Genomic DNA, 26,461 nt, shown 5'->3' with positions numbered 1-26,461 from the left:
TGAAAGCAGGACCCAGATGGGGCTGAATGAGCATGTGAAAGCAAATGTACCAGCCACACACCGTAGCACACACCTGTACCTGTCCAGGGGACCTGCCCTCCTGGCTTCATTGGCTCTGGAGGTTGCTGGAAAAGTTTGCTGGCTTTTTCCTGAGCCTCCAGTTTTCGCTCTTCCTCCATTCTTTTCAGGGAGTCTTCTCTTTTCTGTTTCTCCTCATCCTGTAGCAATTTGTGTCGGGTCAACTCCTCCTCCTGCTTTACACGGTCCTGCCACTGTTTTTCCTGCTCCAGGACCTTCCTGAAAGGTGGATGAGGGAGATTAGTAAATAAGTATGCATATCTATAGACAAATCTTTTGCCATGCCCATTTCAATCCTAAAGGATACTAACTGATATTAAACTTTTAGTGCCCTTTCACACCACAAACACGCCCTCCAGATCCATTCCAGACGCATTTCCGCATGCTCATTTTGAATGTGTTTTTGATGCATTTCCGGATGCTTTATTTTTTCCATCTTTTTTTTTCCCTCACTGTACTTGGGTCCGGTAAGTTTTGGTTGCTTTTTACCCTGTTCCAGTACATTTCTGTGCAGGAAAAAAAAAGCAGCGTGTACTTTTTCCCGGGAACCCACTACACTTATGTGAACTATGCCATTGAAACCCATATAACCTACTTTCCATGTGTTTTTGATGCAAAAAAAAATAGCGCTGCACTGCATGTGGTGTGAACGGGCCCTAAAAGATGGACTTTATGCTAAATGGGGCATACAGACTCGTTCAGCCTCCAATTCAGCCACGATCACTACACTAGATGCTTAGGTATAGGGTAGATGACCAACTGGTCTGCAACATCAGGTCAGGGATTTATGTAGGAAAGAAAAATATTTGAACCCTTTACTGGTTTTATTATCTTGAGAGAATGAAATGGTAAGGGTGTAGACCAGGGGTGCCCAACCAGTGGCCCGGGGACCACATGTGGCCCGCGGAGCCTTCTAATGTGGCCTGCGACCTCTTGCTCTGGGATGGCGGTTTGGCAAGCCAAAACATAAGCCTGTATATAGTGCTCCTGTCACAGGAAGAGTGATGCCAAATGCACTCTGCCTGGGGCAGCAACAGCTGGCGATAACTGAATGGAAGACCGCTCCGCTCATTGTGGCCCGTGACCGATTACCAAGTCGCTTAAGTGGCCCTTGCTCTTCAAAAGGTTGGGCACCCCTGGTGTAGACCTTCCTCCGCTTTGAGGCTTTTCAGTAAAACAATGGATAAAAAAAAAAAAAAGACCCATGTATTCCAGTGTGTCATCCAACACTGTTTTACATACAGCTGCATGTAATACCAACCCAGAAGTCCAATAGCTTATTCCCAAATCTGAGCAGAAATAGCCCAAGTGCTAAATCGCTCAGACATACTGAACAAGCTGCAATCATTGCAAACAGAAGCATTGGAAACAGAAAACTATTGGCTTGTAAAAGGACTAGATGGCGCCCAATTTCTGCATTTCCCAATTTCAGATCTACAAAATCGCAATATCTGAACAAACACATGACCTCAACCGCTTGATGACCGCCCTACAGCAGTTTTATTGCTACAGGGCGGCAGTTTTACGTATATATACACACATGTGATCCTGCACTTCCACCTGCAGGGGGCCGCTTCTGCTGTGATTATTTACAGCAGAAGTTCATCTGCGAGTGGTGGGCACTTGATGTTCTTTTCCGACACCCGCCGATCGTTGCTAAACCACACAGAACGGGGATCTGCCTATGAAAACAAGGCAGATCTCCGTTCTGACGGGGGGAGGGGGGGGCAGGGACTAGAATCCATCTCTTCCCCTAATAAAAGAAGCACATGCTGTACACACAAACACTGACGAGGCACAGTTAACCCTTTGATCACCCTAGATGTTTTTAGCACCAATCACGGTATTGGTGTCACTGGTTCCAGCAAAGTGTCAGTTAGTGTCAAATTGTCTGCTGTAATATCCCGCTTATCACCGCCATTACTAGTATCATAGTTTGTAGGCACTATAATGTTTACATAAATCAATCAATACATGCTTATTGGGATATTTTTTTGCCAAAATCGACTACATATTGGCCTAACTTAATGAAAAATAAGATTTTTATTTCTTATTTTTATTGGATGTGTTTTATAGCATAATGTAAAAAAATATATATATTTTTTTATAATTGTCGGTCTTTTTTGTTTATAGCGCAAAAAATAAAAACCACAGATGTGATCATATATCACTAAATGAAAGATCGATTTTTGGGGAAATAAAATGAAATTTTATTTAGGTACAGCTCTGCATGACCGTGCAATTGTCAGTTAAAGTAACGCAGTGCCGTATAGCAAAAGTCATAAAGGGGGGTAAGTCTTTCGGAGGTCAAGTGGTTAACGTGATCTGTGCTGGGATCATGCATAATAATATATTTACTGCTCATGTAATATGTCCACATGTCCAGCCCAGCATGTTCTAGGCACTGTAATTCAAAAGCCAGGTTGAAAACAATCACACCAGAATTCTGTAGGGTCAAGCTTCTGCGTGGATATAGAGTCTTGACGGAGAGAAGAAAAGAAAAAAAAAAAAAAATATGTGCTTTCAATCAAAATAGTTAGCCTTAAAGACAGCAGAGCTGGAGAAAAAAGTCCATCCTGCTTAACAACTAGTGAAAAAAAAACCTAAGGCATACTGGTAGTGGGAGGGGTTATTCTGGGCTGGCCTTCAGTCTTTCGTTTGCCAGTGTCCAATCCTCCTGTCAGTGGCAGTATAACCCGAAGGTTAATGACGTTGGCCCGGATTCAGAAAGGACTTACGACGGCGTATCTCCAGATACGCCGTCGTAAGTCCAAATGAGCGCCGTCGTATCTATGCGCCGATTCATAAAGGCAGTTACGCCTGAATTTGGCCAAGATACGACCGACGCAAGTCTCTTACGCCGTCGTATCTTGGGGGCATATTTACGCTGGCCGATAGGGGCGCTTCCGTAGATTTACGCGTCGAAAATGCAAATGACCTAGATACGCCGATTCAGAAACGTACTTGCGCCCGTCGGATTTAGCTACGCCGTTTACGTAAGGCATATGTCCGGCGTAAATTTACCCCTCATAAAGCAGGGATAAGTCATGTTAAGGTATGGACGTTGGAAAGGTCGGAACAGCGTCGTATTTTACGTTGTTTGCGTAACTCGTATGTGAATGGGGCTGGGCGTAGGTTACGTTCACGTCGACAAAGCATTGAGCCGACGTATCTTAGGGAGTATTTGCGACGTGATTCTGAGCATGCGCGCGAATGCGCCGTTCGATCAGACATTTACATGGGGTCACGCTTCATTACAATACAACACGCCCACTGCCTTGCTACTTTGAATCACGCGGGCTTACGCCGGCCCATTTACGATACGCCGACGTAACTTTGGGAGCAAGTGCATTCTGAATACAGTACTTGCCTCTCAATGTTACGTCGGCTCAAAGATACGACAATGTATCTGAATCGCAGCCTTTGTCTCTCTTAACCGCTTGGGATCTGCGCTATAGTCAAATGACGGCTACAGCGCGGATCCGAAAATCCAAGTGGACGTCAATTGACATCCGCCCCTTTGCGCGTTCCCCGCACGCGCAGCGGGGAAACTCTGTGTTGGCCGAGGCCCTTGGACACAGCCAATTACAGATTGCCGCGAACGGCCAATCAGAGTGGCCGTTTGCGATGCGATCTGTGCGGCCAATGAGAGATGATCTAATATGTAAACATATGAGATCATCTCTCATTGCCGTTTTACACAGAGACAGCGTCCTGTCTCTGGAGAGGAGACCGATCTGTGTCCCTTGTACATAGGGACATAGATCGGTCACCCCCCCCCCTCCACCTACAGTTAGAACACTATGCAGGGAATACATTTAACCCCTTCCTCACCCCCTAGTGTTAACCCCTTCAATGCCAGTCACATTTATACTGTAATTAGTGCATATTTATAGCACTGATCGCGGTATAAATGTGAATGGCGCCAAAAATGTGTCAAAAGTGTCCGATGTGTCCGCCATAACGTTGCAGTCCCAATAAAAATCGCAGATCGCCGCCATTTCTAGTAAAAAAAATAAAATAATAAAAAATAATAATTCTGTCCCCTATTTTGTAGGCGCTATAACTTTTGCGCAAACCAGACGCTTATTGCGATTTTTTTTTTTTTTACCAAAAATATGTAGAAGAATACATATCGGCCTAAACTGAGAAAAAAAAATGTGTTTTTTTTGTTTTTTTAAATTGGGATATTTATTATAGCAACAAGTAAAAAATATTGAATTTTTTTCAAAATTGTCGCTCTTTTTTGTTTATAGCGCAAAAAATAAAAACCGCACAGGCGATCAAATACCACCAAAAGAAAGCTCTATTTGTGGGGAAAAAAGGACGTCAATTTTGTTTGGGAGCCACGTCGCACGACCGCGCAATTGTTAGTTAAAGCGACGCAGTGCCGAAAGCTGAAAATTCACCTGGGCAGGAGGGGGGTATATGTGCCCAGTAAGCAAGTGGTTAATTGACAAAAATAAAAAAAAAGTACCTTTTACTGCTAACTTGTAAAGAATACATAAAATAGTATGATGTCCATAGTCTGGGCACTGATGCACTTTATTGCAGGTATTGCTTCTAAGCCTACAAGTACTACGTATAAAAAGGATCATCAGCTTCTTTCTTCTACCTGGAGTCAAAAAACCTACACAAACAGAATAAACGTGTCATGGAGGATAAGCTAAATCCTTTCAGTTCACTTGTCTCACTCTCTTCATGGGGCTGTTGTGCAGTGGCGGCCCGTCCATTAGGGGCGCACAGGTGCCGTCCACCCCATCCATGCACGCGATTAGAGCCAGAGGCTCCAATTGGCTTAGAAAAAGTGTGGGCTGAGGGCGCAGAGCACTGCGCGCCAAGCCCATCCAGTTTTGCCAGAATAGCGAATGATTATTCTCTATTGTCACACTGATCCTCCTCCTGACCAATCAGAAAGTGGATTGTGAGACCAGTTTCCTGATTGTCCGAAAGAAGAAGCCATTGCGAAGGAGGTGTACGGCGAGTAGACGCATGGGACGGGTTGGTGTGTTGGGGTTCGTGGTCAGTCTGTCACCCCCCTGACCGATGGAGCACCAGCCGCCACTGCTGTTCTGTCTTGTCCTGACCAGTCCTTCAATATCATTCCTTTTCTCAGCAACCTGCCTAGACAAGAAATACCGTATTTATCGGCGTATACCGCGCACAATTTTTCCCTGAAAATCAGGGCAAAATCGTGGGTGCGCGATATACGCCGATACCCGCGCCGAGTTTGAACCACTGCGCCGGCATATACCGAGCGCAGTACACTCGGGTATAGTCGGGCAGGCTCGGCTCCTCTCGCGGTCACGTCCTGGACTTACAGGACGCACAGGACGTGACCGTGAGAGGAGCCGAGCCTGCCCGACTGTACTGCGCTCGGTATATGCGAGCGCAGTGGTTCAAACTCGGCGCGGGAAGCGGGGATTGAGTGGGGAGGACACCACGATGGCCGCAGAAGGACGCCAGACCCGACGAGGACACCACCAAAGCCGCAGACAGACGCCGGACCCGACGAGGCCACCGATGGACGCCGCGCAAGACACCAAAACTGTAAGTACTAAAATGTTTTTTTTTTACAGGAATGCGGGTCCACATTAGGGGTGCGCGCTATACGCCGGAGCGCGCAATACTCCGATAAATACGGTACATACAGTCACATAAACCAGGGCAACTTGGTATATTTCACTTTACAACTTTCATCAAAGAACAGATATTTACGTTAAACGTGGTTGTAAACCTCAGACATGAAATATGAATAAAGCAAATCCCTCTATAGTGTCTCTATAATGTCTCAAATAAAAGAGCACAAAGTGTCATTTCTGTCCGCTGCCTCATTCCTCTACTATCAGCATAAATCGCATTTGAAAAGTTTTCCTGGCACCAAGAGAAAAAAAGTGACAGGGCAGGGACTTCCAGCTGATTGACAGCCTCAGCTCTGTTCCTCTGTGCTGTGTGAACAGGATGTGTTCCTTCCTTCCAATCAGCTCTCAGAGCTCTCCTCACTGAGCTATGCAGAGTGTAATTTCAGCTCTCCAAACACTTTTTTGACAGCTCAGACAAGCTTTAGACATTCTGGACTTTGAATGGATGTAGAGAACACTGCAGATAAACAGGTACAACTTATGTAGGAGGATTTATTTCATCTCTATCACCTGAGGCCAGTCATTTCACTGGGTATATGTGAGGAATTACAACCACCTTAAAGTATAACTAGACAAGGTTTTTTCTTTAATTGGAGAGGGATTAGAACACTTGTCAGTTTTTATTACTGTGTACCAGATTGGGAGATTCACTATCTTTACTTGTCCTCATAACCTTCATCACAGACTGAAGTCAAAGAATATCCCACATTTTGAATGGTGACCAGAACAGGAATAGGAGGAGAAATCTTTTAACGTGGGGGAACCTCTAACTTCCTGTTGTGGTTATGGGACAGGAAGTGAATGGAAATCTCCCCAATGGGACACAGATGGCAAATAAAAATTGACAAAGGTTACACTCCCCCCTTACTCTATTAAAAAATAAAAAAAAGTTGTGGCTTTAGTTTAACTTTAAAATGAATGTTATTAATATACCTAGAAAAGTTGTGCATGTGGTAAAATAATGCGCTATCCCTGTATCCAAATAGTCTCTGGTCCTCTGCTGATAGTGCTGCAAAAGTGACCTTTCCTCTGCTCCCTACATAAGCAGTGGTAAAAACAAAAAAAGTAAGAAGCAGTGCACAATAGTTATTGCAGCATTATGGGGCAGATCCACAGACGAAGTACGCCGGCGTATCTACTGATACGCCGGCGTACTTTCAAATTTCCCGCATCGTATCTTTAGTTTGAATCCTCAAACCAAGATACGACGGCATCGGGGTTAGATCCGACAGGTGTACGGCTTTGTACGCCTTCGGATCTTAGATGCAATACTTCGGCGCCCGCTGGGTGGAGTTTGCGTCGTTTTCCGCGTCGGGTATGCAAATTAGCAATTTACGACGATCCACGAATGTACGTGCGGCCGTCACATTTTCTAACGTCTTCTGTAGTCGGCTTTTTCCGGCGTATAGTTAAAGCTGGTATTTTGTGGCGTATAGATCGACTTCCAATGTTAAGTATGGCCGTCGTTCCCGCGTCGAAATTTTTTATTTTTTTGCGCAAGTCGTCCGTGAATAGGGATGAACGTAACTCACGTCTAAGTTAAAAAAAATGATGTCCTAGCGACGTCATTTAGCGCAATGCACGGCGGGAAATTTCGGAACGACGCATGCGCAGTTCATTCGGCGCGGGGACGCGCTTCATTTAAATGAATCACGCCCCCTACCCGCCCAATTTGAATTCCGCCGCCAGAAATACACTACGCCGCCATAACTTAAGGCGCAAATTCTTTGAGGATTCGAAGATCCGCCAGGTAAGGTACGGCGGCGTATCGTATCTCCGATACACTGCGCCCATCTAATTATCTGTGGATCTGGCCCTATATCTTTATTAGACTGGGCCAGACATAAAAAAAAAGAAAAAAGTGCAAATAAAAACATATGCTTAAGCACACACAGGCAGAATGTGAGGAGACATTTGTCCGTTCCATCGATATGTGCCCATCGAAAAGTGCCCGCGCAGAACGGAAGGGCACTCCAGCGGAGTTGTGTCACCATGGTGCATGCGCTCAGCGTAGGAGGGTTTTTTCAACAGGCGATACCATTTCACGGGCACAATTGAAAGCTATGCAAAGAGCGGAGGGACACCGTAGAGGTCACATTGGGCCTCGCTGTAAACCCACGGCACAACAGCAAGGCACAATATGACAAATACGGTGTCCCTTCGCTCTTTGCATTGCATTAAATTATGCCCGAAAAAATGGAAACCCCCGTCAGGAAAAAGGCTTCTTCGATGCGCTATGGTGACGTCACTCCAGCTGCTCGGCAACTCAGCTGGAGCGCCCATGCGTTCTGCGCATGCACGGGCACATATCGATAGAACACTAAAAATATCGGCCGACATTCTGCCCATGCGTATGTCGGTCTGTGCGACAGAAGCCAGTTGGAAAACCAGCAGCCAACTGACTCCCGATCCACACTCACAGCCAATGGCCATCCACATCAGAACACAACAGCTCAGCGGGAGAGATTGCTGGACTAACCTTGCATGGTTAGTACAGTGGCTCCCGACCGGAGGTTCGTTTTTTTATTCATGCAACCCTCAGGATTGCACAAAAAAAAATTATAAAAAATAAACTGTAGTGTGTACCAGGCTTTACTCACAGAGAAGCTCAAGCCTGCTGTCTGTGTGAGATCCTAACAAAGGGGTTTGGGCAGGACATACAGAAACTTGTGCATTTGGCATGGGTTTACACAGACACAAAACAGGCCTAGGGAGGAATGACATCCCAAACGGAAAAAAAAAAGACACCATCCAGTCTCGCTGCTAGGAATGTATGAAATCCAAACGGGACAGGGCTTTTAATGGTCAGAGGAAATATGGTGGTCCTCCTGCAGACTGGGTTGGAGACGCACTTCCACTTGGGACAGAAATTTATCAAAAATATCCCACAAGAAATCTACAAAGATAAAAGAATTTCATGGTTTCTTATGATGGCTTTTCTAGTGGACAGGTTACACAAGTACCTAAAAGACAGAATGTGTAATGTACTTTGTGTATTCAGGGGTGGGCTTGTTGCCAGACTGTCTGCGGTGGACTCCCTGATTAATCAAAAGCAGTGTCTGGATGCTTGGCTGTTGATTAGCTTACTGTTGGCTGTACATTAGATGTACTGTTAGATATTCAGATATTACGGTTTAAAGTTTGCATTGTTTAGGATAATGTGATCTCATTTTGTGTGGTATAAAATTACAAAGGGTCAGTTCCAGTTTGCTCCTAAGCTAGTGTGGTCTAGTTTGTTGGTGCAATGCTCAGCAATAATACCTTGTTCCAGAGCGGAGGAAGCTGCATCTTGGCAGAAGCACCCAGGCGGTCCGTCACAGTATGCCTGTGCCTTCCACGTCCACCAAAACACCAGGATTTCATCATCCTTTCTTCTTCCCCTCTTTCCTTTCTCGAATGAACACAATGAGCGATTGCTACCAATAGCTCCTGTGTTAATACATCACTGAAGCAAAGTAAACATTGGACTGCCTCACCTCTGACGACTGAGATAAATGGATCCAGCAATATATATCTTTGGTTATATCAGCTACACACAGGTATATTCAACTTGCATTTCTTCATAGAGCATATGACACACCTCAAAAGGCTCTCGAGAATCTATCCTACTCAGTCTGATTGTTGCTCCAAGTGTCAAATTGAGAGCGATATGTTTGCGCATGTAGTGTGGTCATGCCCCCTTATTCAAAGGTTCTAGAGGGAAGTGGTGGGAGGGCTGTCGGTAGACAGACCTCAGGATACTCCTTTTGGGTATCTGGGAAACTATCGCTCCCAACACACACTCACTGATTACTTTGTGTGATTTTTTTTTTTTTGTATTATCACCAGCTATTTGTACTCTCAATAGCCATTGTATCTATCACTGTTACTAGCATAGACTGTCAATTATACTCACATTAGTTGATATTAGCGCCATCACATTTTTATTATTCCTATTTGGTTTGGTTCACCGCTAGATACGCAGCTTTTATCATTTATTGATTTTTGTTTGAGTTTTTTCACTTGTAATTGTTTTACATAGTAGCGCTGTAGTACCACAATTTTTTGCATTTCAACACACATGCATGGCTGTTTGTCTTTTATGTGGCGTTTTATGCCAGGAAGACCATTCTATCTAAATGGAAACAGACTGAACCCCCTACGGTCTGGCAGTGGAGATCTGCAATTAACTCCGCTTTGCCACTATATAAACTCACCTATATTAGTAAAAAAATGTTCTAAAAAATTTGATAAGATTTGGAATGCCTTGGTGAAGACTCAAGATTTAGTGTTTTCCTTGTTTGATAATTGATGCCTAGATGTATTGTCATTATTCCCCCCCCCCCAATCCTTTTTCCTATATCCCCCCCTCCCCCCCCGGTAAATTAACTCGTATTCTATCCTTGATATAAATGTGTCATGTTGGCTATAACCTAGGTAACAAAGTCTCTGAATGTGTAGTACTACACACCGAAATATGCGGTTATGTCCTAAACTGATTGTATCATTTCTAAATGTACTATGTGCCTTACGATTCCTTTGAATTTATGTCATACATTTTTTTGGATAAAAATTTTCCTGTAAAAAAAATTATATATAAAAATATTGGACTGCCTGCACAGGGATGTACGGAAAACCTGGGTATCAGATGTGGGAAAACATAGCCCTATATGCACCTTATTCCCCATGTGAATAAGACATTAAAAATTTGCAAGAACGTTTTGTTAAGTTTAAATGTGCCAATAATAATTTTAGTGTATTATTGAAAAAATCATTGATAAACATTTACACAACAATTCCAACCCCTTTAATTCTACTGGTCCTAGGTTTTAAACTCTGAAAGCTTTAAGTAAAATATGATTTGTGTACTCTAAAATCTATTTCTCCGAGTTCATTGATGGACACAGCGCTCCATTAATCCTGACTAAAAGGGTTATATCACCTTCTGCAGGAGTAGGACTAGGCAGAACAAAAAAAAAAAAAAAAATGTACCTATGCCCATGGGCCATCCTCAGCTGGTATACAACACGCTCTCTGCTAAAGGCATTCAGTTTAGTAGCAAGCAGTAAAAGTACTATCAAAAAAACTCCTTAGAGGGGTGGGAGCCGTGTCCGTCAAACTCTGAAAACTAATCCTGACTATAGGGACATCCAAAAGCAGTGCAAAAAGGAAAATGAGGGTTGGGGAAAATAACTCAAAGCTAAACACAAGAGCCCTAACCGGGTCATAGGAGCTCAACCAGGGCAAAGAAGCCCCATCTAAAAAAAAAAAAATTAAAAGAAAAAACATCCCACAAGAGGCAACAGTCCCCTTATAAACAGCAGCCTGCAAAACCTTGCGGCCAAAAGAAGCATCCGCAGATGCCAAAATATCTACTTTGTACAATTTGGTGAAAGTATGCACAGATGACCAAACTTGAGTTATTGATACTTGATGACGGAAGGCCCAAGAAGCATGAGTAGAATGCGCCATTCCAGGGAAAGGAGGAACCCAACCTTTAATAGATTAGGCCAATAGAGTCTTTTGATAGTTTTTTCTGATCCATCTGGAAATGGTAGCCGAAGAAGCAGCCAGCCCCTTTCCTTGGTCCTTGTGTAACCACAAAATGCGAGTCTGACCTCCGAAAGGACTTTGTGGCTGCAAGATACACCCGAATCCCTCTAACCACATCCAGGGCATGCAAAGCAAATTCCTTGGGATGAGCTGGCCTGGGACACAAGTAAGGCAACACAATGTCCTCATTCAAATGCAAGTCTGAGACAACTTTAGGTAAAAATGATGGACAGAGACGAAGAACCACCTTATCTCTGTGAACCATCAAATAGGAAGTATGACTGGATAATGCCACCAACTCAATCACACTCTATGGGCCGACGTAATAGCCACCAAGAATGCCAACTTCTGGGACAACGTAGGTAAGGGAATCTCCTGAATATTCTCAAAATGTAGGTTTCTGGAGAACCAAGAGCAGTTTAAATCCCACGGCGGCAAAAGAGATCATATGTCGAACTCCCTGAATGAAGGCACAAACCAAAGAGTGTGTGGCTAGGGGTCACTGAAAGAATAATGCCAAGGCAGACACCTGGCTCTTGGTGGTGCTCAAGGCCAACTTCTGATCAATGCCCCGTTGAAGAAAGGCCAAGATCCAAGTCACAGAAAAGAAGCAAGGTTGAGCGCCAATCGACTCACACCAAGAAATTTATGCTTTCCATGTACAATGGTATACCTTGCTAGAAGTAGACTTCCTTGCGTTTAACATAGTAGGGATCACTTGATCCGGACAAACTATTCCTCAGTACCTGGCTTTCAACAAACACCCAAGCCATCAAAACCAGCGACTGTAAAGCAGGATGGAAGCTCAGCCCTTGAGACAACTGGTCCTCTCCGAGAGGTAGCCCCCAAGGAACGTTTACAGACACCAGAATGACTGGAAGATGTTCACCCTCAATCCAATCATGTCCGGTTAACAAACGTCTGTAGTGCCAACTCTGGGTTCTCCTCCTCAGTGTGTAAGGAAGAGATCTGCAAGAAAAATATACACCAGGATCTGGGAGGCATGGAAAGCCGATATCCCAGAGCTGGAGAGAGAGGATTGGAATGATTGTTTTGAGGATAGTCTGGGGCTAGTTATATCCTCTAGAGATAAGCTGATACAAACCAAGTTTCTACATAGGGTGTACTACACTCCGCAGCGGCTGCACAGGCTTTTTCCACAGAGGGACCCCCTGTGTGCTCGATGTCGATTGGACACAGGGACGTACTATCATATGTTTTGGAGTTGTCCTAAAGTGGCACAATTTTGGGATGCGGTATTTGAACCCATTAACGAGCGCCTTGGGTTATCTCTGCCTCAGTCTCCGGAATTGGCGTTGCTGGGAATACAGGATGACGACCAGAGGCCCAGATACACTAAACTTTTGATCTCTTACCTACTTTACTATGCTAAAAAATCTATTTTGCTTAAATGGAACTCTGTATCCCCCCCTACGTTAACGTTATGGGAAAAAAACATCAATAGTGCCTTACCACTGTACAAGATGACTTACTTAAATAGGAAGTGTCCCAAAAAATTTGAAGCTATTTGGTCGCCTTGGACGGCTTAGGTGCTGGGGGTGTCTGTAGTTGTTGCTACGTCAGCACACCATGTGGAACAAACTAGGTAAGGTATTTTAATATCCTGAGACAGGCCATGTAACTCCGAATGATGGCCTTTCTCTTCACCCCTTGTCCCCTATGCTCCTTTTTTTTTTTTTTTTTTTTTTCCTTGTCCCCCGCCCTCTACCCCTTTTTATTTTTTTTCTCTCTCTCTCTCTCTCTCTCTCTCTCTTTCTTCTCTCTTTCTTACTGTTTCCCTTTGGTTTTGCTGTGGTCTGCCTTAACCTGAGGTCCTGAAGGACTATTGAAGGCGGTGATGCGTCCGGATAGATTCCATGTATATATTTTATTTGCTTAATCCTGGTTTATGAAGTGTATCAACTGCCATTTGTTATTATGTTCTTTTTTTTATTGTACTTTATTTGCTCTTTTCTCAATAAATCAAATTTTTTGACCATGCCTCTTACTAAATACCTTGGACTGTCTACCTTCCAAAAAAGGGGTCATTTGGGGGGCATGATCAATCTTAAATGATTTACACCATAGCTTGAAGACTCTATAACTTTCACACAAACCAAATAAACTAATTTGGGTTATTTTTTACCAAAGATATGTAGCAGTATAAATTGTGGCCCAAATGTATGAACAAAAATGACCTCTTTGCAAAAAATTTACACTAGAACCTAAAAAGAAAAAAAAAAAAAAACAGTGGTGATTAAAAACCACCAAAAGAAAACTTTGTGTGAAAAAAAATGATAAAAATATTGTTTGGGTACAGTGTTGCATGAGTAATGTCATTCAAAGTGTGAGAGAGCGCTGAAAGCTGGTCTGGGCAGGAAGGGGGTATAAGTGCCTGGTATTGAAGTGGTTAAAGACATACACTGCTGAAACATGCTGGTAAGGCATAATTGTAATCAATACCAAAAAGCATAATTATAGTAATACAAACAAAACCCATTTTAATCCAGACGAAACCTATCTGCCATTGAGCTTAATGAGACAGAAAATGCTCTGCTCTGTAAGTAGTTGAATTTCGCACCTCTTAGCTTGTTTGAGCTCTTTGTAGACTTGAGTGAGTGAGTGAGTAACTTGTATAGCGCTACAAATGCGAACTAAATCGCCTCAAGGCGCTGTATCCCATGTCATCGTCCAGCCATGCTTTAAAATAGATGTGTCTTAAGTTTTTTTCAGAAGGCCCGATGGTTCACTTCCATCCGAATACTTGAATACATTTACCCATAATTTACCACTTGGAGCCTACTTCTCTATGAAAGATAAGAAGGTTAAGGTGATAGTGTCAGTACTGACAATGAGCAACAATTTTCATGAGGCTAGGCTTATGTTGGAAGAACTTTGGTAAGAGGGAGCATATGACAGCGAGGATTTTTGTCTGGGTCCCAATGATGTTAACAGATATGAGAGTATAGGATCCATCAAACACACTCTGTGTTCAGACCAAAGGTTCGTTTCCACCTATATTGGGCGAAAGGCAGTTTTATACCCACGTTATACAAGGTGGTCTATTTAGAATTCAAGAAAGGCTACCTGAAAGCTAGAAAAGAGGACACCTCATACATATCCTCTTTAGCAATTGAAGTGGTTGTAAAGTCAGAAGATTTTTTATCCCAATACATTGTATGCATTGAGATAAAAAGCCTTCTTTGTGCAGCTGCCCCCCTAATACTAACCTGAGGCCAATCTCTATCAAGCCATGTCCACAAGTGCCTCGGCTGTCCTGGGACTCTCCCTCCTGATTGGTCGAGACACGGTAGCGGTGCCATTTGCTCCTGCTGCTGTCAAAGTCAGCCAATGAGGAGAGAAAGGGGGCCGGGCTGGGTCACGGATCCGTGTCTGAATGGACACAGAGAAACTTTGCTTCGGCTGCCCCATAGCAAGCTGCTTGTTGTGGGGCACTGACCAAGAGGAAGAGGCCAGGAGCACCAAAGAGGGACCAGAGAAGAGGAGGATCCAGGCTGCTCTGTGCAAAACCAACTGCACTGAGCAGGTAAGTATAACATGTTTGTTATTTTTATATATTAAAAAAAAACACAAACAAGACTTTACAATCACTTTCAGGCCTCATGCACACTGGACCTTTTTGGATGCTTTTACGCTAGGTTCACACTGCTGCGAACTCAAAATCACACGATTTTACAGCGATTCGCGGCTGCGATTTCAGGGAATGACAGTCTATAGAGCTGAATTTGCTTTGCACACGGATCAAACTCGCACAGGAAAAGAATTCGCAGTAGTGTGAACCCAGCCTTACAGCTGCTGCTGTTTTTTTCTACAGTCATTAAACTCTCCATCATGTTATCCTATGTATGCATGCACACAGATAGGTAGATTCAGGTACTAGTGCTTAAAGATGAAAGAAGAAAGAAGTATCGGTGTTCTCTACCTGTGAGTGCAAAAAATTGCAAAAGAGCCAGACGTCTCAACACATCCCTAAATAAGCCAATTGCTATACCCCCAAAGGGGTGTGTTTCCTCGGTGGGACTTTAAGTGTGTGAGGCGGGCTGGAGTACAAGACTAAATTAGTCAACACATAGGTATCAAAAGTATTCAAAATTTATTACGTTTAAATAATGTTGCTCATTAGAACAACGTATCAAAAAAAGGTTTGTTAACAGCATAGGATACAAAAAAGGTTTTCCAAAATGACCATTTGAGAACAAGAGAGCACGGCCTGGGGAGGACAATTAACAACAGTACCCCACATTAAGCATGGTAAGACAAGACAATCAAGATTGTATATACGTGTACACGCGACAAAGGAGCAGCAGAAGAAGCCCTCAGGACTGTCACATGAGTATAGACAGGGATGCCAACGTTTCAAGGCTTTTTTTTAATTAAAGTATCGCCTCTTCATCAGGGCGAGGGCGGTGCGTAGGATGTCGCTGTACCGTCAGAGTTATAAGAGATGTATATAAAACAAGAAAAAGAAGAAGGAAAGTAAGAAGACAAAAATCTCTTTCTTTCTGTGAGGTTCTCCCTGTCAGGGAGCAGTGTGGACAGCTGAGGATTTTGAAGATGCCAGGAGCAGCAGATTGCTCATTAGGAACAGGTTCTGTCCAGAGCGTTCTGTGCTGGTTACTGGCCACAGGGAGAATCTTGATTGTCTTGTCTTACCATGCTTAATGTGGGGTACTGTTGTTAATTGTCCTCCCCAGGCCGTGCTCTCTTGTTCTCAAATGGTCATTTTGGAAAACCTTTTTTGTATCCTATGCTGTTAACAAACCTTTTTTTGATACGTTGTTCTAATGAGCAACATTATTTAAACTTAATAAATTTTGAATACTTTTGATACCTATGTGTTGACTAATTTAGTCTTATACTCCAGCCCGCCTCACACACTTAAAGTCCCACCGAGGAAACACACCCATAGTGCTTAAAGATGTGGCGGCGTAGCTTAGCGTGTTTAGGCTACGCCGCCGTAAATTAGCTAGGCTAGTAATGATTCTCAATATACTTGCCTGCTAATATACGGCGGCGTAGCCTAAAGCGGGCGGGCGTAAGGGTGCCGAATTCAAATGTGTTGGAAGGGGGCGTGTTTGATGGTAATGAGGCTTGACCTCAAGTTTTTTACGTTATTTTTTAAGTGCGCATGCGCCAGGCGCCTACATTTTCCAGTGTGCATTGCGGCTACGTACGCCGCACGGGCCTATTTATTTAGACGTGGACGTAAACAACGTAAATCCCGATTCGCGGACGACTTACGCAAACAACGTAAAAAATTTGAATCTCGCGGCGGGAACGGCGGCCATACTTTAACATTGTTATTCCACCTAATAGGTGGAATAACTTTAGGCCTGCTAATGCCTTACGGAAACGGCGTAAATCGACTGCGGCGGCCAGGCGTACGTTCGTGAATCGGCGTATAAACTCATTTACATATTCTACGCCGGCCGCAATGGAAGCGCCACCTAGCGGCCAGCCAAAATATTGTAACCTAAGATATGTTTAAGCGTATCTCTGTTTGAGCATACGCTTAAACATAGGTCGGCGTAGATTCTACTGATAAGCCGGCCTAACTCTTACTGAATCTACCTAAGACTGTTATCAGCAGTTTTGGGCAGTGGTGTTCTTCAGCAGTAAAAAAAATAAATAGTGGGTTCTGAGAGATGTTTTTCAGCTGTAAAAACGCTCTAATGCTGATAAACGCGCAAAAACTTCCCTCACCAGCATTTAACGTTTTTGATCCATTGAGAAATAATAAAAAAAAACGCCATTGCAAAAATGTTGAAAAAAAGCTGAAAAAATAAAAAAACTTACTGCAAAGTTACTGCCATTTTTATAACGTTATTTTAATGTCCAGCGTGCATGTGTCAATGGTTTTTACAATAGCGTTTTTTAGCGTTTGTTTTTTGGCTTTTTTTTTTAAGAAGTTTTTTTTATGGATCAAAAACATTAATGCTGGTGAGTGACGTTTTTAAGCGTCTAGTGACGTTAATTAACGTTTATCAGTGTTAGAGCGTTTTTACAGCTAAAAAACATTTCTCAGAACCTACTAATTTTGTATTTTTTTTTTACTGCTCAAAAGATGCCACTGCCCAAAACTGCTGATAACAACCTATGTGTGCATGGACACGTAGGATAACATGGAGAGTTTAAGTACTGTAGAAATAAAAATTTCTACAGCCAAAAAAACCTGCTGTAAAAACAAAAAACATCCAGTGTGCATGAGACCTTAAAGATAATCCATACATTGTGATCAGACAGGCAGGTGAGGGTGGATGACTGGTTATCCAGGCTAAAGAAGCAGCTAGGCTGCTTGGTGACAAGAAGACATATGAAAAACTTCTTGGGGATCCGGGGGACCCATAAACGCCGATGAGATCAGGCTCTGGAGAAGATCCAAACGCAAGAGGGGTGGCGCTTTATATTCAGGCCCTTTCCTCTTAAAGTGGTTGTAAACCGCTTTTTTTCACTTTTATCTACAGGTAAGTCTATAATAAGGCTTACCTGTAGGTATAAAGAATACAGTATCTCCTAAACCTGTACGGTTTAGGAGATATTCCCCTCGCAATGCGCCGCTGATTGCAGCGGCGCACGCGCAGGGGGGAATCCACGGCGAAAGGACCGGCAGCCGCCGGACCTTGCCGATTTGAAATCTCCCGCGTGCACGCGCAGGAGTGACGTCATCGCCGCTCCAGCCAATCACAGCGCTGGAGCGGCGATACCCGGAAGACACGCCGGAGCAAGATGACATCTCGCTCGTCGTGGACCAGGTAAGTGTTCTTCACCTCGTTCCGGGGTAAGTATTTCATAATCGGCTAGTATGCGGTGCATACTAGCTGATTATGCCTTTTGCCTTGCAGGTTTAAAAAAAAAAAAAAATTATATATGCGGTTTACAACCGCTTTAAACCCCAATTTTATCACTTACCCAAATACATAAAAAAAAAATCATCCAATCCACCAAACAGGCCGATTGTAGATGGTATTTACAGTTTAACCAGAAATCTGGGCAACTATATAGGATTCTTTTCCTCCAGGATTGAGTGACACAGCTCCCCTCTTATATAAAGGATTCAGGCCACATGTTGGGAGATCATCTCCATCAGTGGGTGTCTCTTGATATATCGATCTTGCATATATCTGCAGAATACACATAAACGTGTATAAACACGCATAAATTAGTATTATAGGCGTGTATTTTATGCAGGATCCTTTTTTAAGTAGAAACTACGCGTTTCAACACAGCGTTTTTTCTGCCCATGTGACTGAACTCTAGCTCCGCCAGCAAAAACCTCTTTTTCATGCATAAAATATGTGTTTAACCGGCTCACACAGATATAATGCAGCAGAATGTCTCTCCTGTGCGAAATCCCATATATATACCCATGGCTTTTCCCAGGAGAGCCACCAGAGGGAACGCACGCCCGCTGCGCGTGGCTGGCAGGCCCGATTGCCGCTGGCCACACGCGATTGCGTGCACGAGCCCAAGCACAGGGATTTGTGCTGTCAGAGGAGAAAAGACAGATTGTGTGTTTCTACAAAGTAGAAACAGCGATCCGTCATCTCTCCAAGTAACTCCCCTCCCCACACATTTAGAGAACACACACTTAACCCCCTTGATCTCCACCTAGTGTTAACCCCTTCCCTGCCAGTGATTTATACAGTAATCCGTGCATATTTATAGCACTGATCGTTCAATAAATGGCAATGGTCCTAAAAATGTGCCAAAAGTGTCCGATCTGTCCGATACTGCAAAAAATAAAAAAATCGCATATCACCGCCATTACTAGTAAAATAAAAAAATCATAATAAAAAATGGCATAAATCTTTACCATAGTTTGTAGATGCTATAACTTTTGCGCAAACCAATATACATTTATTGTGATTTTTTTTTTACCAAAAATATGTAGAAGAATACACATATTGGCCTAAATTGATGAAGAAATTTGTTTTTAAAAACATTTTTTGGGGGGTATTTATTATAGCTAGGGTTGTCCCGATACCACTTTTTTAAGACCGAGTACAAGTACCGATTTTTTTTTTTTAAGTACTCGCCGATACCGATACTTTTTTTTAATGTCATGTGACAGTGACGCTTTAAAACCTGTTGTCTCAGTTTAGAAGTCCTTTGATAAAGGATACCAGCCAGTCTGCAGGTTTTAATGGCCTATATTGTTGTCTGCAGCATGGAAGTGTATGCTGACCACTGATGGGCACAAGGTGAATATCATGGTGGTGTTTTATTTTATTTAATGTGCTTTGTGGCCCTTTTTGGGAACATGGATCTCTGTGGTTACTGTATATGTCACTATTCCATTATTATTTTTTGCTGTGTGTTAGTACCATTTTGGAGGACCACGACCTACCCAATCCGATACCTGGGAGAGAGAGGCAGCGTGTAATGCACGACCTACCCAATCCGATACCTGGGAGAGAGAGGCAGCGTGTAATGCACGACCTACCCAATCCGATACCTGGGAGAGAGAGAGGCAGCGTGTAATGCACGACCTACCCAATCCGATACCTGGGAGAGAGAGAGGCAGCGTGTAATGCACGACCTACCCAATCCGATACCTGGGGGAGAGAGATGGCAGCCATCCAGTGTACAAAAGCCACGCCTCCTCCTCCTCCGCCTCCTCGTCCGTGATAGGTGAACTCAGTTTCCCAGCAGTGAGTGAGAGGGTGTGCGTGATAGGCAGAACACTGACTCACTTGCTGGGAGTGTTCCCCTATTACGGACGAGGAGGAGGAGGCGCGGCTTTAAGACACTGGATGGCTGCCATCTGAGCATTATACACGGACACAGACCGGCATTACACGCTGCCTCTCTCTCTCCCAGGTATCGGATCAGGCATCGGGAGGATTTGCGCGAGTACAAGTACTCGCGCAAATGCTCTGTATCGGTCCCGATACCGATACTAGTATCGGGACAACCCTAATTATAGCAAAAGTAAAAAAATCGTTGTTTTGTTTTTTACAACATTTTTATTTTTTTGTTTATAACGCAAAAAATACCACCAAAAGAAAGCTCTATTTGTGGGAAGAAAATGTTGTTTTGGTACAGGGAACGACTGCGCAATTGTCAGTTAAAGCGACAGTGCCAAATTGTAAAAAGTGCTCTGGTCAGGAAGGGGGTAAAATCTTCCGGGGTTGAAGTGGTTAAACACTTTTTTCTGCCAATCTGAATTGGCCCTTAAGAGGGCTAAAACAGTTTACAAGAGCATGTAATTCTGCAAACTCTTCCTGATCCTTGGACTACTAGTGTGAATCACCACAACCATGACACCAATAGTGAGCTGTGTCTGCCCTGTAGTACCACCTACGGTAAGTATATGTGTCAGTGCAATATAAAAAAAAAAGACAAAATTATAAAGTTAATCACATTAAACTATTCTAATTGTGAAATGCTTTAAATACTTTGGCAGCGGTAAAGCAGTGAATGAATGAAGAGATGTTTCTGTAAATAAACTTTTATTTAAAGTATCTGCCTTGCAGGAAAAATTATTAAATAAAACAACATACAAAGAAAAAAATAAAATAAAATGAGAAGCAGGGAAGAGTGAGGTACATACCTCTGAGCCTCCTCCTTCTGTCTCTCCAGCTCGATGATCTTCCTTTCCTGCTCCCTCAGCTTCATCCTCTCCACTTCCACATCCTTCTGCTTTTCCAGCTGCTGCTTACTGTGCATTTCTCGCAGTTCCTAAAAGAAGGCAGAATAAAACAAACAGTCTCAGTAAATTGCTGGCAGGGAGGATAGGTGATCCAACATATTCAACAAACAAACTGCCCAATTTAGATGGAGATTTGGAGATACAAAAAATGCATAAAAAAAAAAAGGGGGGGGGGGGGTTTAAAGTGGAGGTTCCATCAACAAAACAATTTTGCTTTAAACTCTAGCTTACGACTAAAAAATAATTTTTTTTTTTTTTTTACTCATCTGGAAATGCCTGTTGCTATGCGGTCCCACAAAATCTGCCTTTGAATCCACCTAGGATTCTGACATCATCTCCCTCTAATGCTCCTGGGAAATGTGTGTCATAATTTCCCAGGTTCTCAGAGAGCAGCCGCCCATTCACAAGCCGGCACGAGACTCACAGGCGTAGTAGGAAATGGGCAGTGAAGCCCTAGTGTGAATGGCGGCGCGGGACCTGCATCAGTCGTGGGATCGGCATCGGGAGGCCATCAGCGCGGGCACATAGGACAAGGTAAGTGTCCTTATTAAAAGTCAGCAGCTACACTGTTAGTAGCTGCTGACTTTAAAAAAAAAAAAAAATTGCGGGTGGAATCCCGCTTCAATTTAAATTGTCATATAATGAAACTTCATTCAGGTCTTCACAGCGTGTGTTGTGACGCAGCGCAACGATATCCTTTGACATCCATGTGCTGCAGAAAAACACAGCAAGTCTGCATTTTTCAGCACTGTATTGCACATCACACCAGCATTGTAGCGTAAACAAGGTACATAGAAAACAATGGTTTTCCATATGCCCTTGCAGTGACTCACATTTGTGTCCAATGTTGAAAAAATAAAAAAACATTCACCACACATAAGGGGATGAGCGAATTAAGATGAGGGGGAATATGGGACTGAATCTCGAAATAATTTGAAAAATAAAATAAGGAAAAAATAAAAAAACGGGCTTCTCTGAGCATGAAATTTTATTTTTCTGTAAAAAAAAAAAAAGAAAAGCCAGAAAGGAGTGTGTAAAAGCCGATACCTTTAGCTGGTTATTGAATACATCGATCTCCTGAAGTTTTGCTCGGGTTTCCTTCTCCACGTCATCCAGCTGGTCTCGGAGTTGCTGACGACCAATTTCCTTGGCTTCCAAAGCCCTTCTCATCGATAGGAGGGAATCTCCTGGGGACAGAACAATTACAATTATTGAAGCAAGTATGGCCACACTTCACAACTATGATAATATATTGATTTCCCTAAAGTAGTTGTAAATCTCAGACAATATATGAACAAAGCATATTAACTCAATTAAGAGTGCAAAGTCTCATTCCTATCTGTTGCTTCCTTCCTCTGCTATCAGCATGAATCACTTCTGACAAGTTTTCCTGACACCAAGAAAAAAAAAAAGGTGACAAGGGGAGGAGCTCCAGCAGATTGACAGCCTCAGCTCTGTTCCTGTCTGCTGTGTGAAGGGGTGTGTCCCTTCCCCTCAATCTGCTGTCAGAGGTCTTCTCACTGAGCTTTGCAGAGTGTAGTTTCAGTTCTCTGACCCTTTTTGTCTCACAGCTCAGGCAAGCTGTATAAAATTATGGACGTTGAACGGCTGTAGAGAAGGCTGCAAATAAACAGGTACAACTTATGTAGGAGAATATGTTTTATCTCGGTGTATCACCTGAGGCCAGTCACTTCACTGGGTAGATGAAAGGGTTTACAACCACCACTTAAATTTTTCAGGCCAAATGGCAAGTAGCCCCTCCCTTTACTGAAACCCTACGAAGCAAGATGGGCCCCTACTTTGGCACATTTTGTCCAGTGCAGATACTGCCTTTTAGACATTTGGAATTTTTGCTGGAACGGGTAAATATAACACCTGTTGGGTTTTTACCACTATCCAGGTTTTTTTTTTTGTGGAAAAGGAACACCCTGAAAAACACCCACACTGCTCTTCCCCCTTACCATCATTGGGGTAGATTCAGGTACAGCTGCGCGCTCCCTACGGAGGCGCAGTGTACCCTTTTTACCCTGCGCCTACGCAAATTATTTGCGCTACGCTTCATTCATGAAGCAGTAGCCACGTAATTTGTGTGGGCGCTCTTCAAAAATGCCCTGCGTAAGGGCGCCTAATGTAAATGATCCCGTAGGGGGCGGGAATCATTTAAATTAGGCGCGTTCCCGCGCCGAGCGTAGAGCGCATGCTCCGTCGGGAAACTTTCTCGATGTGCATTGCGGTAAATGACGTCGCAAGGACGTCATTTGCTTCAAAGTGAACGTGAATGGCGTCCAGCGCCATTCACGATTCACTTACGCAAACTACGTAAATTTCAAACCTCGCGACGCGGGAACGACGGGTATCCTTAGCATTGGCTGCCCCTGCTTTTAGCATGTGCAGCCTTATGCGAAACCTGACGTACGCAAACGACGTAAACTGCGTACGCAGGGCTCGCGTAACATTGTGAAACGGCGTTCGTATGCAATTTGCATACTATACGCTGACCACAACGGGAACGCCACCTAGCGGCCAATGTAAGAATGCAGCCTAAGATATGAGGGCATAAGAGCGTAACGAGCTCTCAGAATCAGGAGAACTTGTTACGCCGGGGCAAGTAAGCAATTGCGCTGCGTAACTATGGTTACGCAGACGCAATTGCTACCTGAATCTACCCCATTGTCCCTATTGCAGATTTCAATATTTTTTTTGATTTAAACCTCATCTTTCCCTCAATTTGTATCGTGTTTCCTTACAGCTGCCAATGTTACCTGATTTTGTGTGGTCTCCTCTCCTTTGCAGAATATTCTGCTCAAGCCAGGGAATACAGCTAAATGCCAACATGAGGGTGCTACCTGCTCCGTCACAAACAGTGAATCCAAGCTGAACACACACAGATGGGTCCTCCTCCCAGGGGCAAGACTGAACTGCTGTGGTCGTGGTGCTTTATCCTCAGCAACAAAAAGTTTTTTGTTTTTTTTAAACCACCTTTATATTTAATCAAGTATAGAGAGCATTTTGTTATCCTTTCAGGCTGACTGTGATTGTAAGCATCAGACAAGTTTAATCAATCGAGGGGTGGGTACATTACCACTAGCACACTAGCTGATGGGACATGTAGTCCTGAGTACTATGGTCGTGACCCAATTATGTTTGGAGAGCCTGCCCCAAGACGGAAGTTCATTTTGGGGCTCATGCACACTGCAGGAGCTCAAAGAAGCGGCTCCTACAAGCTTTTGAGCTTCTTTAAGCTCTGAATTTTTCTGCCTAGAAACTCCCCTCCATGTTAGCCAATGTGTATGCACACACTGGCTTTTTCAAGCATATATGCTCCTAAAGGCAGAAAAAAAAGATCTTACTAAACTCGTGTTTTCGAGAGGAGCTAGTGCCCCAAAGAGCGCAAAAGAGCCAAAAAATAATAAAAGGTCTCAAAAAGGCTTGAAAATGCATGAAAATGTTTGTTCAGTGGTTAAGAAAATACCATCTCGGAGAGTTTGAGAAAAGAAAAAAAACACGCTCAAGAAAAAAAAAGAAGAAAAAAAAAAAACTCAAAATATTTTGAAGAAGCAAAATAAAAAAACATGCATAAGAGCACAAAAAAGCACAAAGCTTTTTCAACCTGAAAGAAAAGCTCAAATGCCTGTAAAAGGAGCTTTTTTTTGTGCTCCAGTGTGCATGAATCCTACGTGCGTATGCACACTTCAGCTCAAAGGAGCTTGAAGGAGTTGCTCCTACAGACTTTTCAGCTCTTATTTTTTCTGCCTAGAAACACCCCTGCATGTTAGCCAATGTGTCTATGCACACTTTGGTGTTTTCAGTCATATGCTCCTATAGGTAGGTTTTTTGAGAGGAGCTAGTGCCCCAAAGAGCTCAAAAAGGCTTGAAAAAGCTCAAAAAAGCTTGAAAAAGTTTTTTTGTTTTGTTCAGAAGATACTATCTAGGAGGGTTCGTGCAAAAAAAATGCTTTTGCTCAAAAAAGCTCAAAGAAGTTAAATAAAAACATGCACAAGAGCACAAAAAAGCACAAGCTTCTTCAATCTGAAATAAAAGCTTACTGTAAATGCCTGTAAAAGCAGCTTTATTGAACTGAAGTGTGCATGAGCCCGAGGTGGAAAGGGCAAAGACATAGGAGGCAAGTTACGCCAAGGTTTCCATGGTAGGAAGTGTACAACATGCCACAAACTTCTGCCAGGGTAGCATTTGGAAGGTGTACCCAACCTCCACATCAACCATTCTGACGGCATCGTTTTTGGCAGTCAAAAGTTCACCAAACTTTTGTGTGACCGTGTGTATGCAAGGCAGGCTTGAGAGGAATTCCGTTGGAAAAAACATAAAAAAAAAATATATATATATCCGACGGGAAAACCGCTCGTGTGTACAGGGCATTAGACTTCCCGATATAATGGCATTGACTTTAAAAGACTAAAACCGCATGAGAACAGGATGTTGGGGCTATTAGTGACTGAGACTGGGAGGAAATCCTTGAGGGTGTTAAAACCGTATCTCCCAAAATATCAGATAGGCTAACACAACTATATATTGTACACAGAGCTTTACCTGACACCACAAAGCTTAGCGCGCTTTCAACCTACACGTAATCCATTATGCACCCCTTGTGCCTCAGCCCCTGACACATTCTATCACTTGTAATGAAACTGTCCCAACATGCAAACCTATTGGCTTCAGGTTGTCCACTTCCTACATGATAAAATGGGGTCTCCTGTTGTCCTGGACCCTCTGCCTGCTGGACCTATTTCCGGATGCAGAGGTGGATAAATTCCTGGCCACATTTATGTACGAGACACTTTGGCAATGAAGGTTGTGGCCCGGACTTGGATGCAGGCATTACCCCCCACAATTCAGAATTGGAAAAAGGATGTCAATGATACTCTTCTATTTAAAAGACTGATCAATACCCATAGAGGGTGTCCACTCAAGTATTCCAGAGTGTGGGATAGGTGGTTGGGAGATGGCGAGACCTGTACTTAACTGAAATAAGTGCATATGCTGACTACATCTCCACCCCCCCTCCCCCCAGGGACATACCGCTAGGCAACAGTTTCACTTCCCATTTTATTGAGGGATACGTTCTGTTACTCAGGAGCCGGGAAAAATTGTTGCCATTGAATCGCATTGTTTTTCCTATCCGAATTGATTGGATCGATGGAACGGGGAAAATGTGTTTCTTATTCTTCTATTTGACATATGTATCTAAACTTGTTGTATTATGTGCATTTCCTTTCAATAAAGTTGGTTTTTCCAATAAAAAAAAAAAAAAAAAAAAAAGAGACCTTTCTACAAAGACATACAAACTCTAATATTTGTACACAAAGAAAAGTATGGGCTTACTGTGCAAACTGTTCTGCTGAACCTGTTTTAATTGGTCATTTAGGAACTGTTTGTCAGGAATCAATTTTCCAAGCAGCTGCTGAGACTCCTGTGGAAAAAAATATGTAAAGCAGTTCAGGATTTTACATTATTAAAGGGGTTTTCCACCAAAAAGTGTAGCTGCTGGCTTTTAATAAACAGACACTTACCTGCTCCA

The 26,461-nt window shown here is 43.2% G+C and overlaps 1 protein-coding gene across 3 annotated transcripts in view; it reads right to left on the bottom strand.

The window, feature by feature from the left end:
* ITSN1 (intersectin 1) overlaps nt 1–26,461 on the bottom strand; it is a 266,243-nt gene that overhangs the window by 105,618 nt on the left and 134,164 nt on the right. For all 3 annotated transcript variants that reach the window (XM_040338914.1, XM_040338913.1, XM_040338912.1), the window contains 4 exons: nt 26,266–26,353; nt 21,973–22,112; nt 20,827–20,954; nt 74–297 (listed from right to left, as the gene is read on the bottom strand). In XM_040338914.1, the coding sequence (XP_040194848.1) occupies nt 74–297; nt 20,827–20,954; nt 21,973–22,112; nt 26,266–26,353 (580 nt within the window). The remainder of the gene's footprint in view (nt 1–73; nt 298–20,826; nt 20,955–21,972; nt 22,113–26,265; nt 26,354–26,461) is intronic.

This window comes from Rana temporaria, chromosome 2 (assembly GCF_905171775.1).
Source record: "Rana temporaria chromosome 2, aRanTem1.1, whole genome shotgun sequence".
Lineage (NCBI taxonomy): Eukaryota > Metazoa > Chordata > Amphibia > Anura > Ranidae > Rana > Rana temporaria.
The sequence above is the reverse complement of the archived record's forward strand: the minus strand, read 5'-3'. Positions and strand labels throughout refer to the sequence as shown.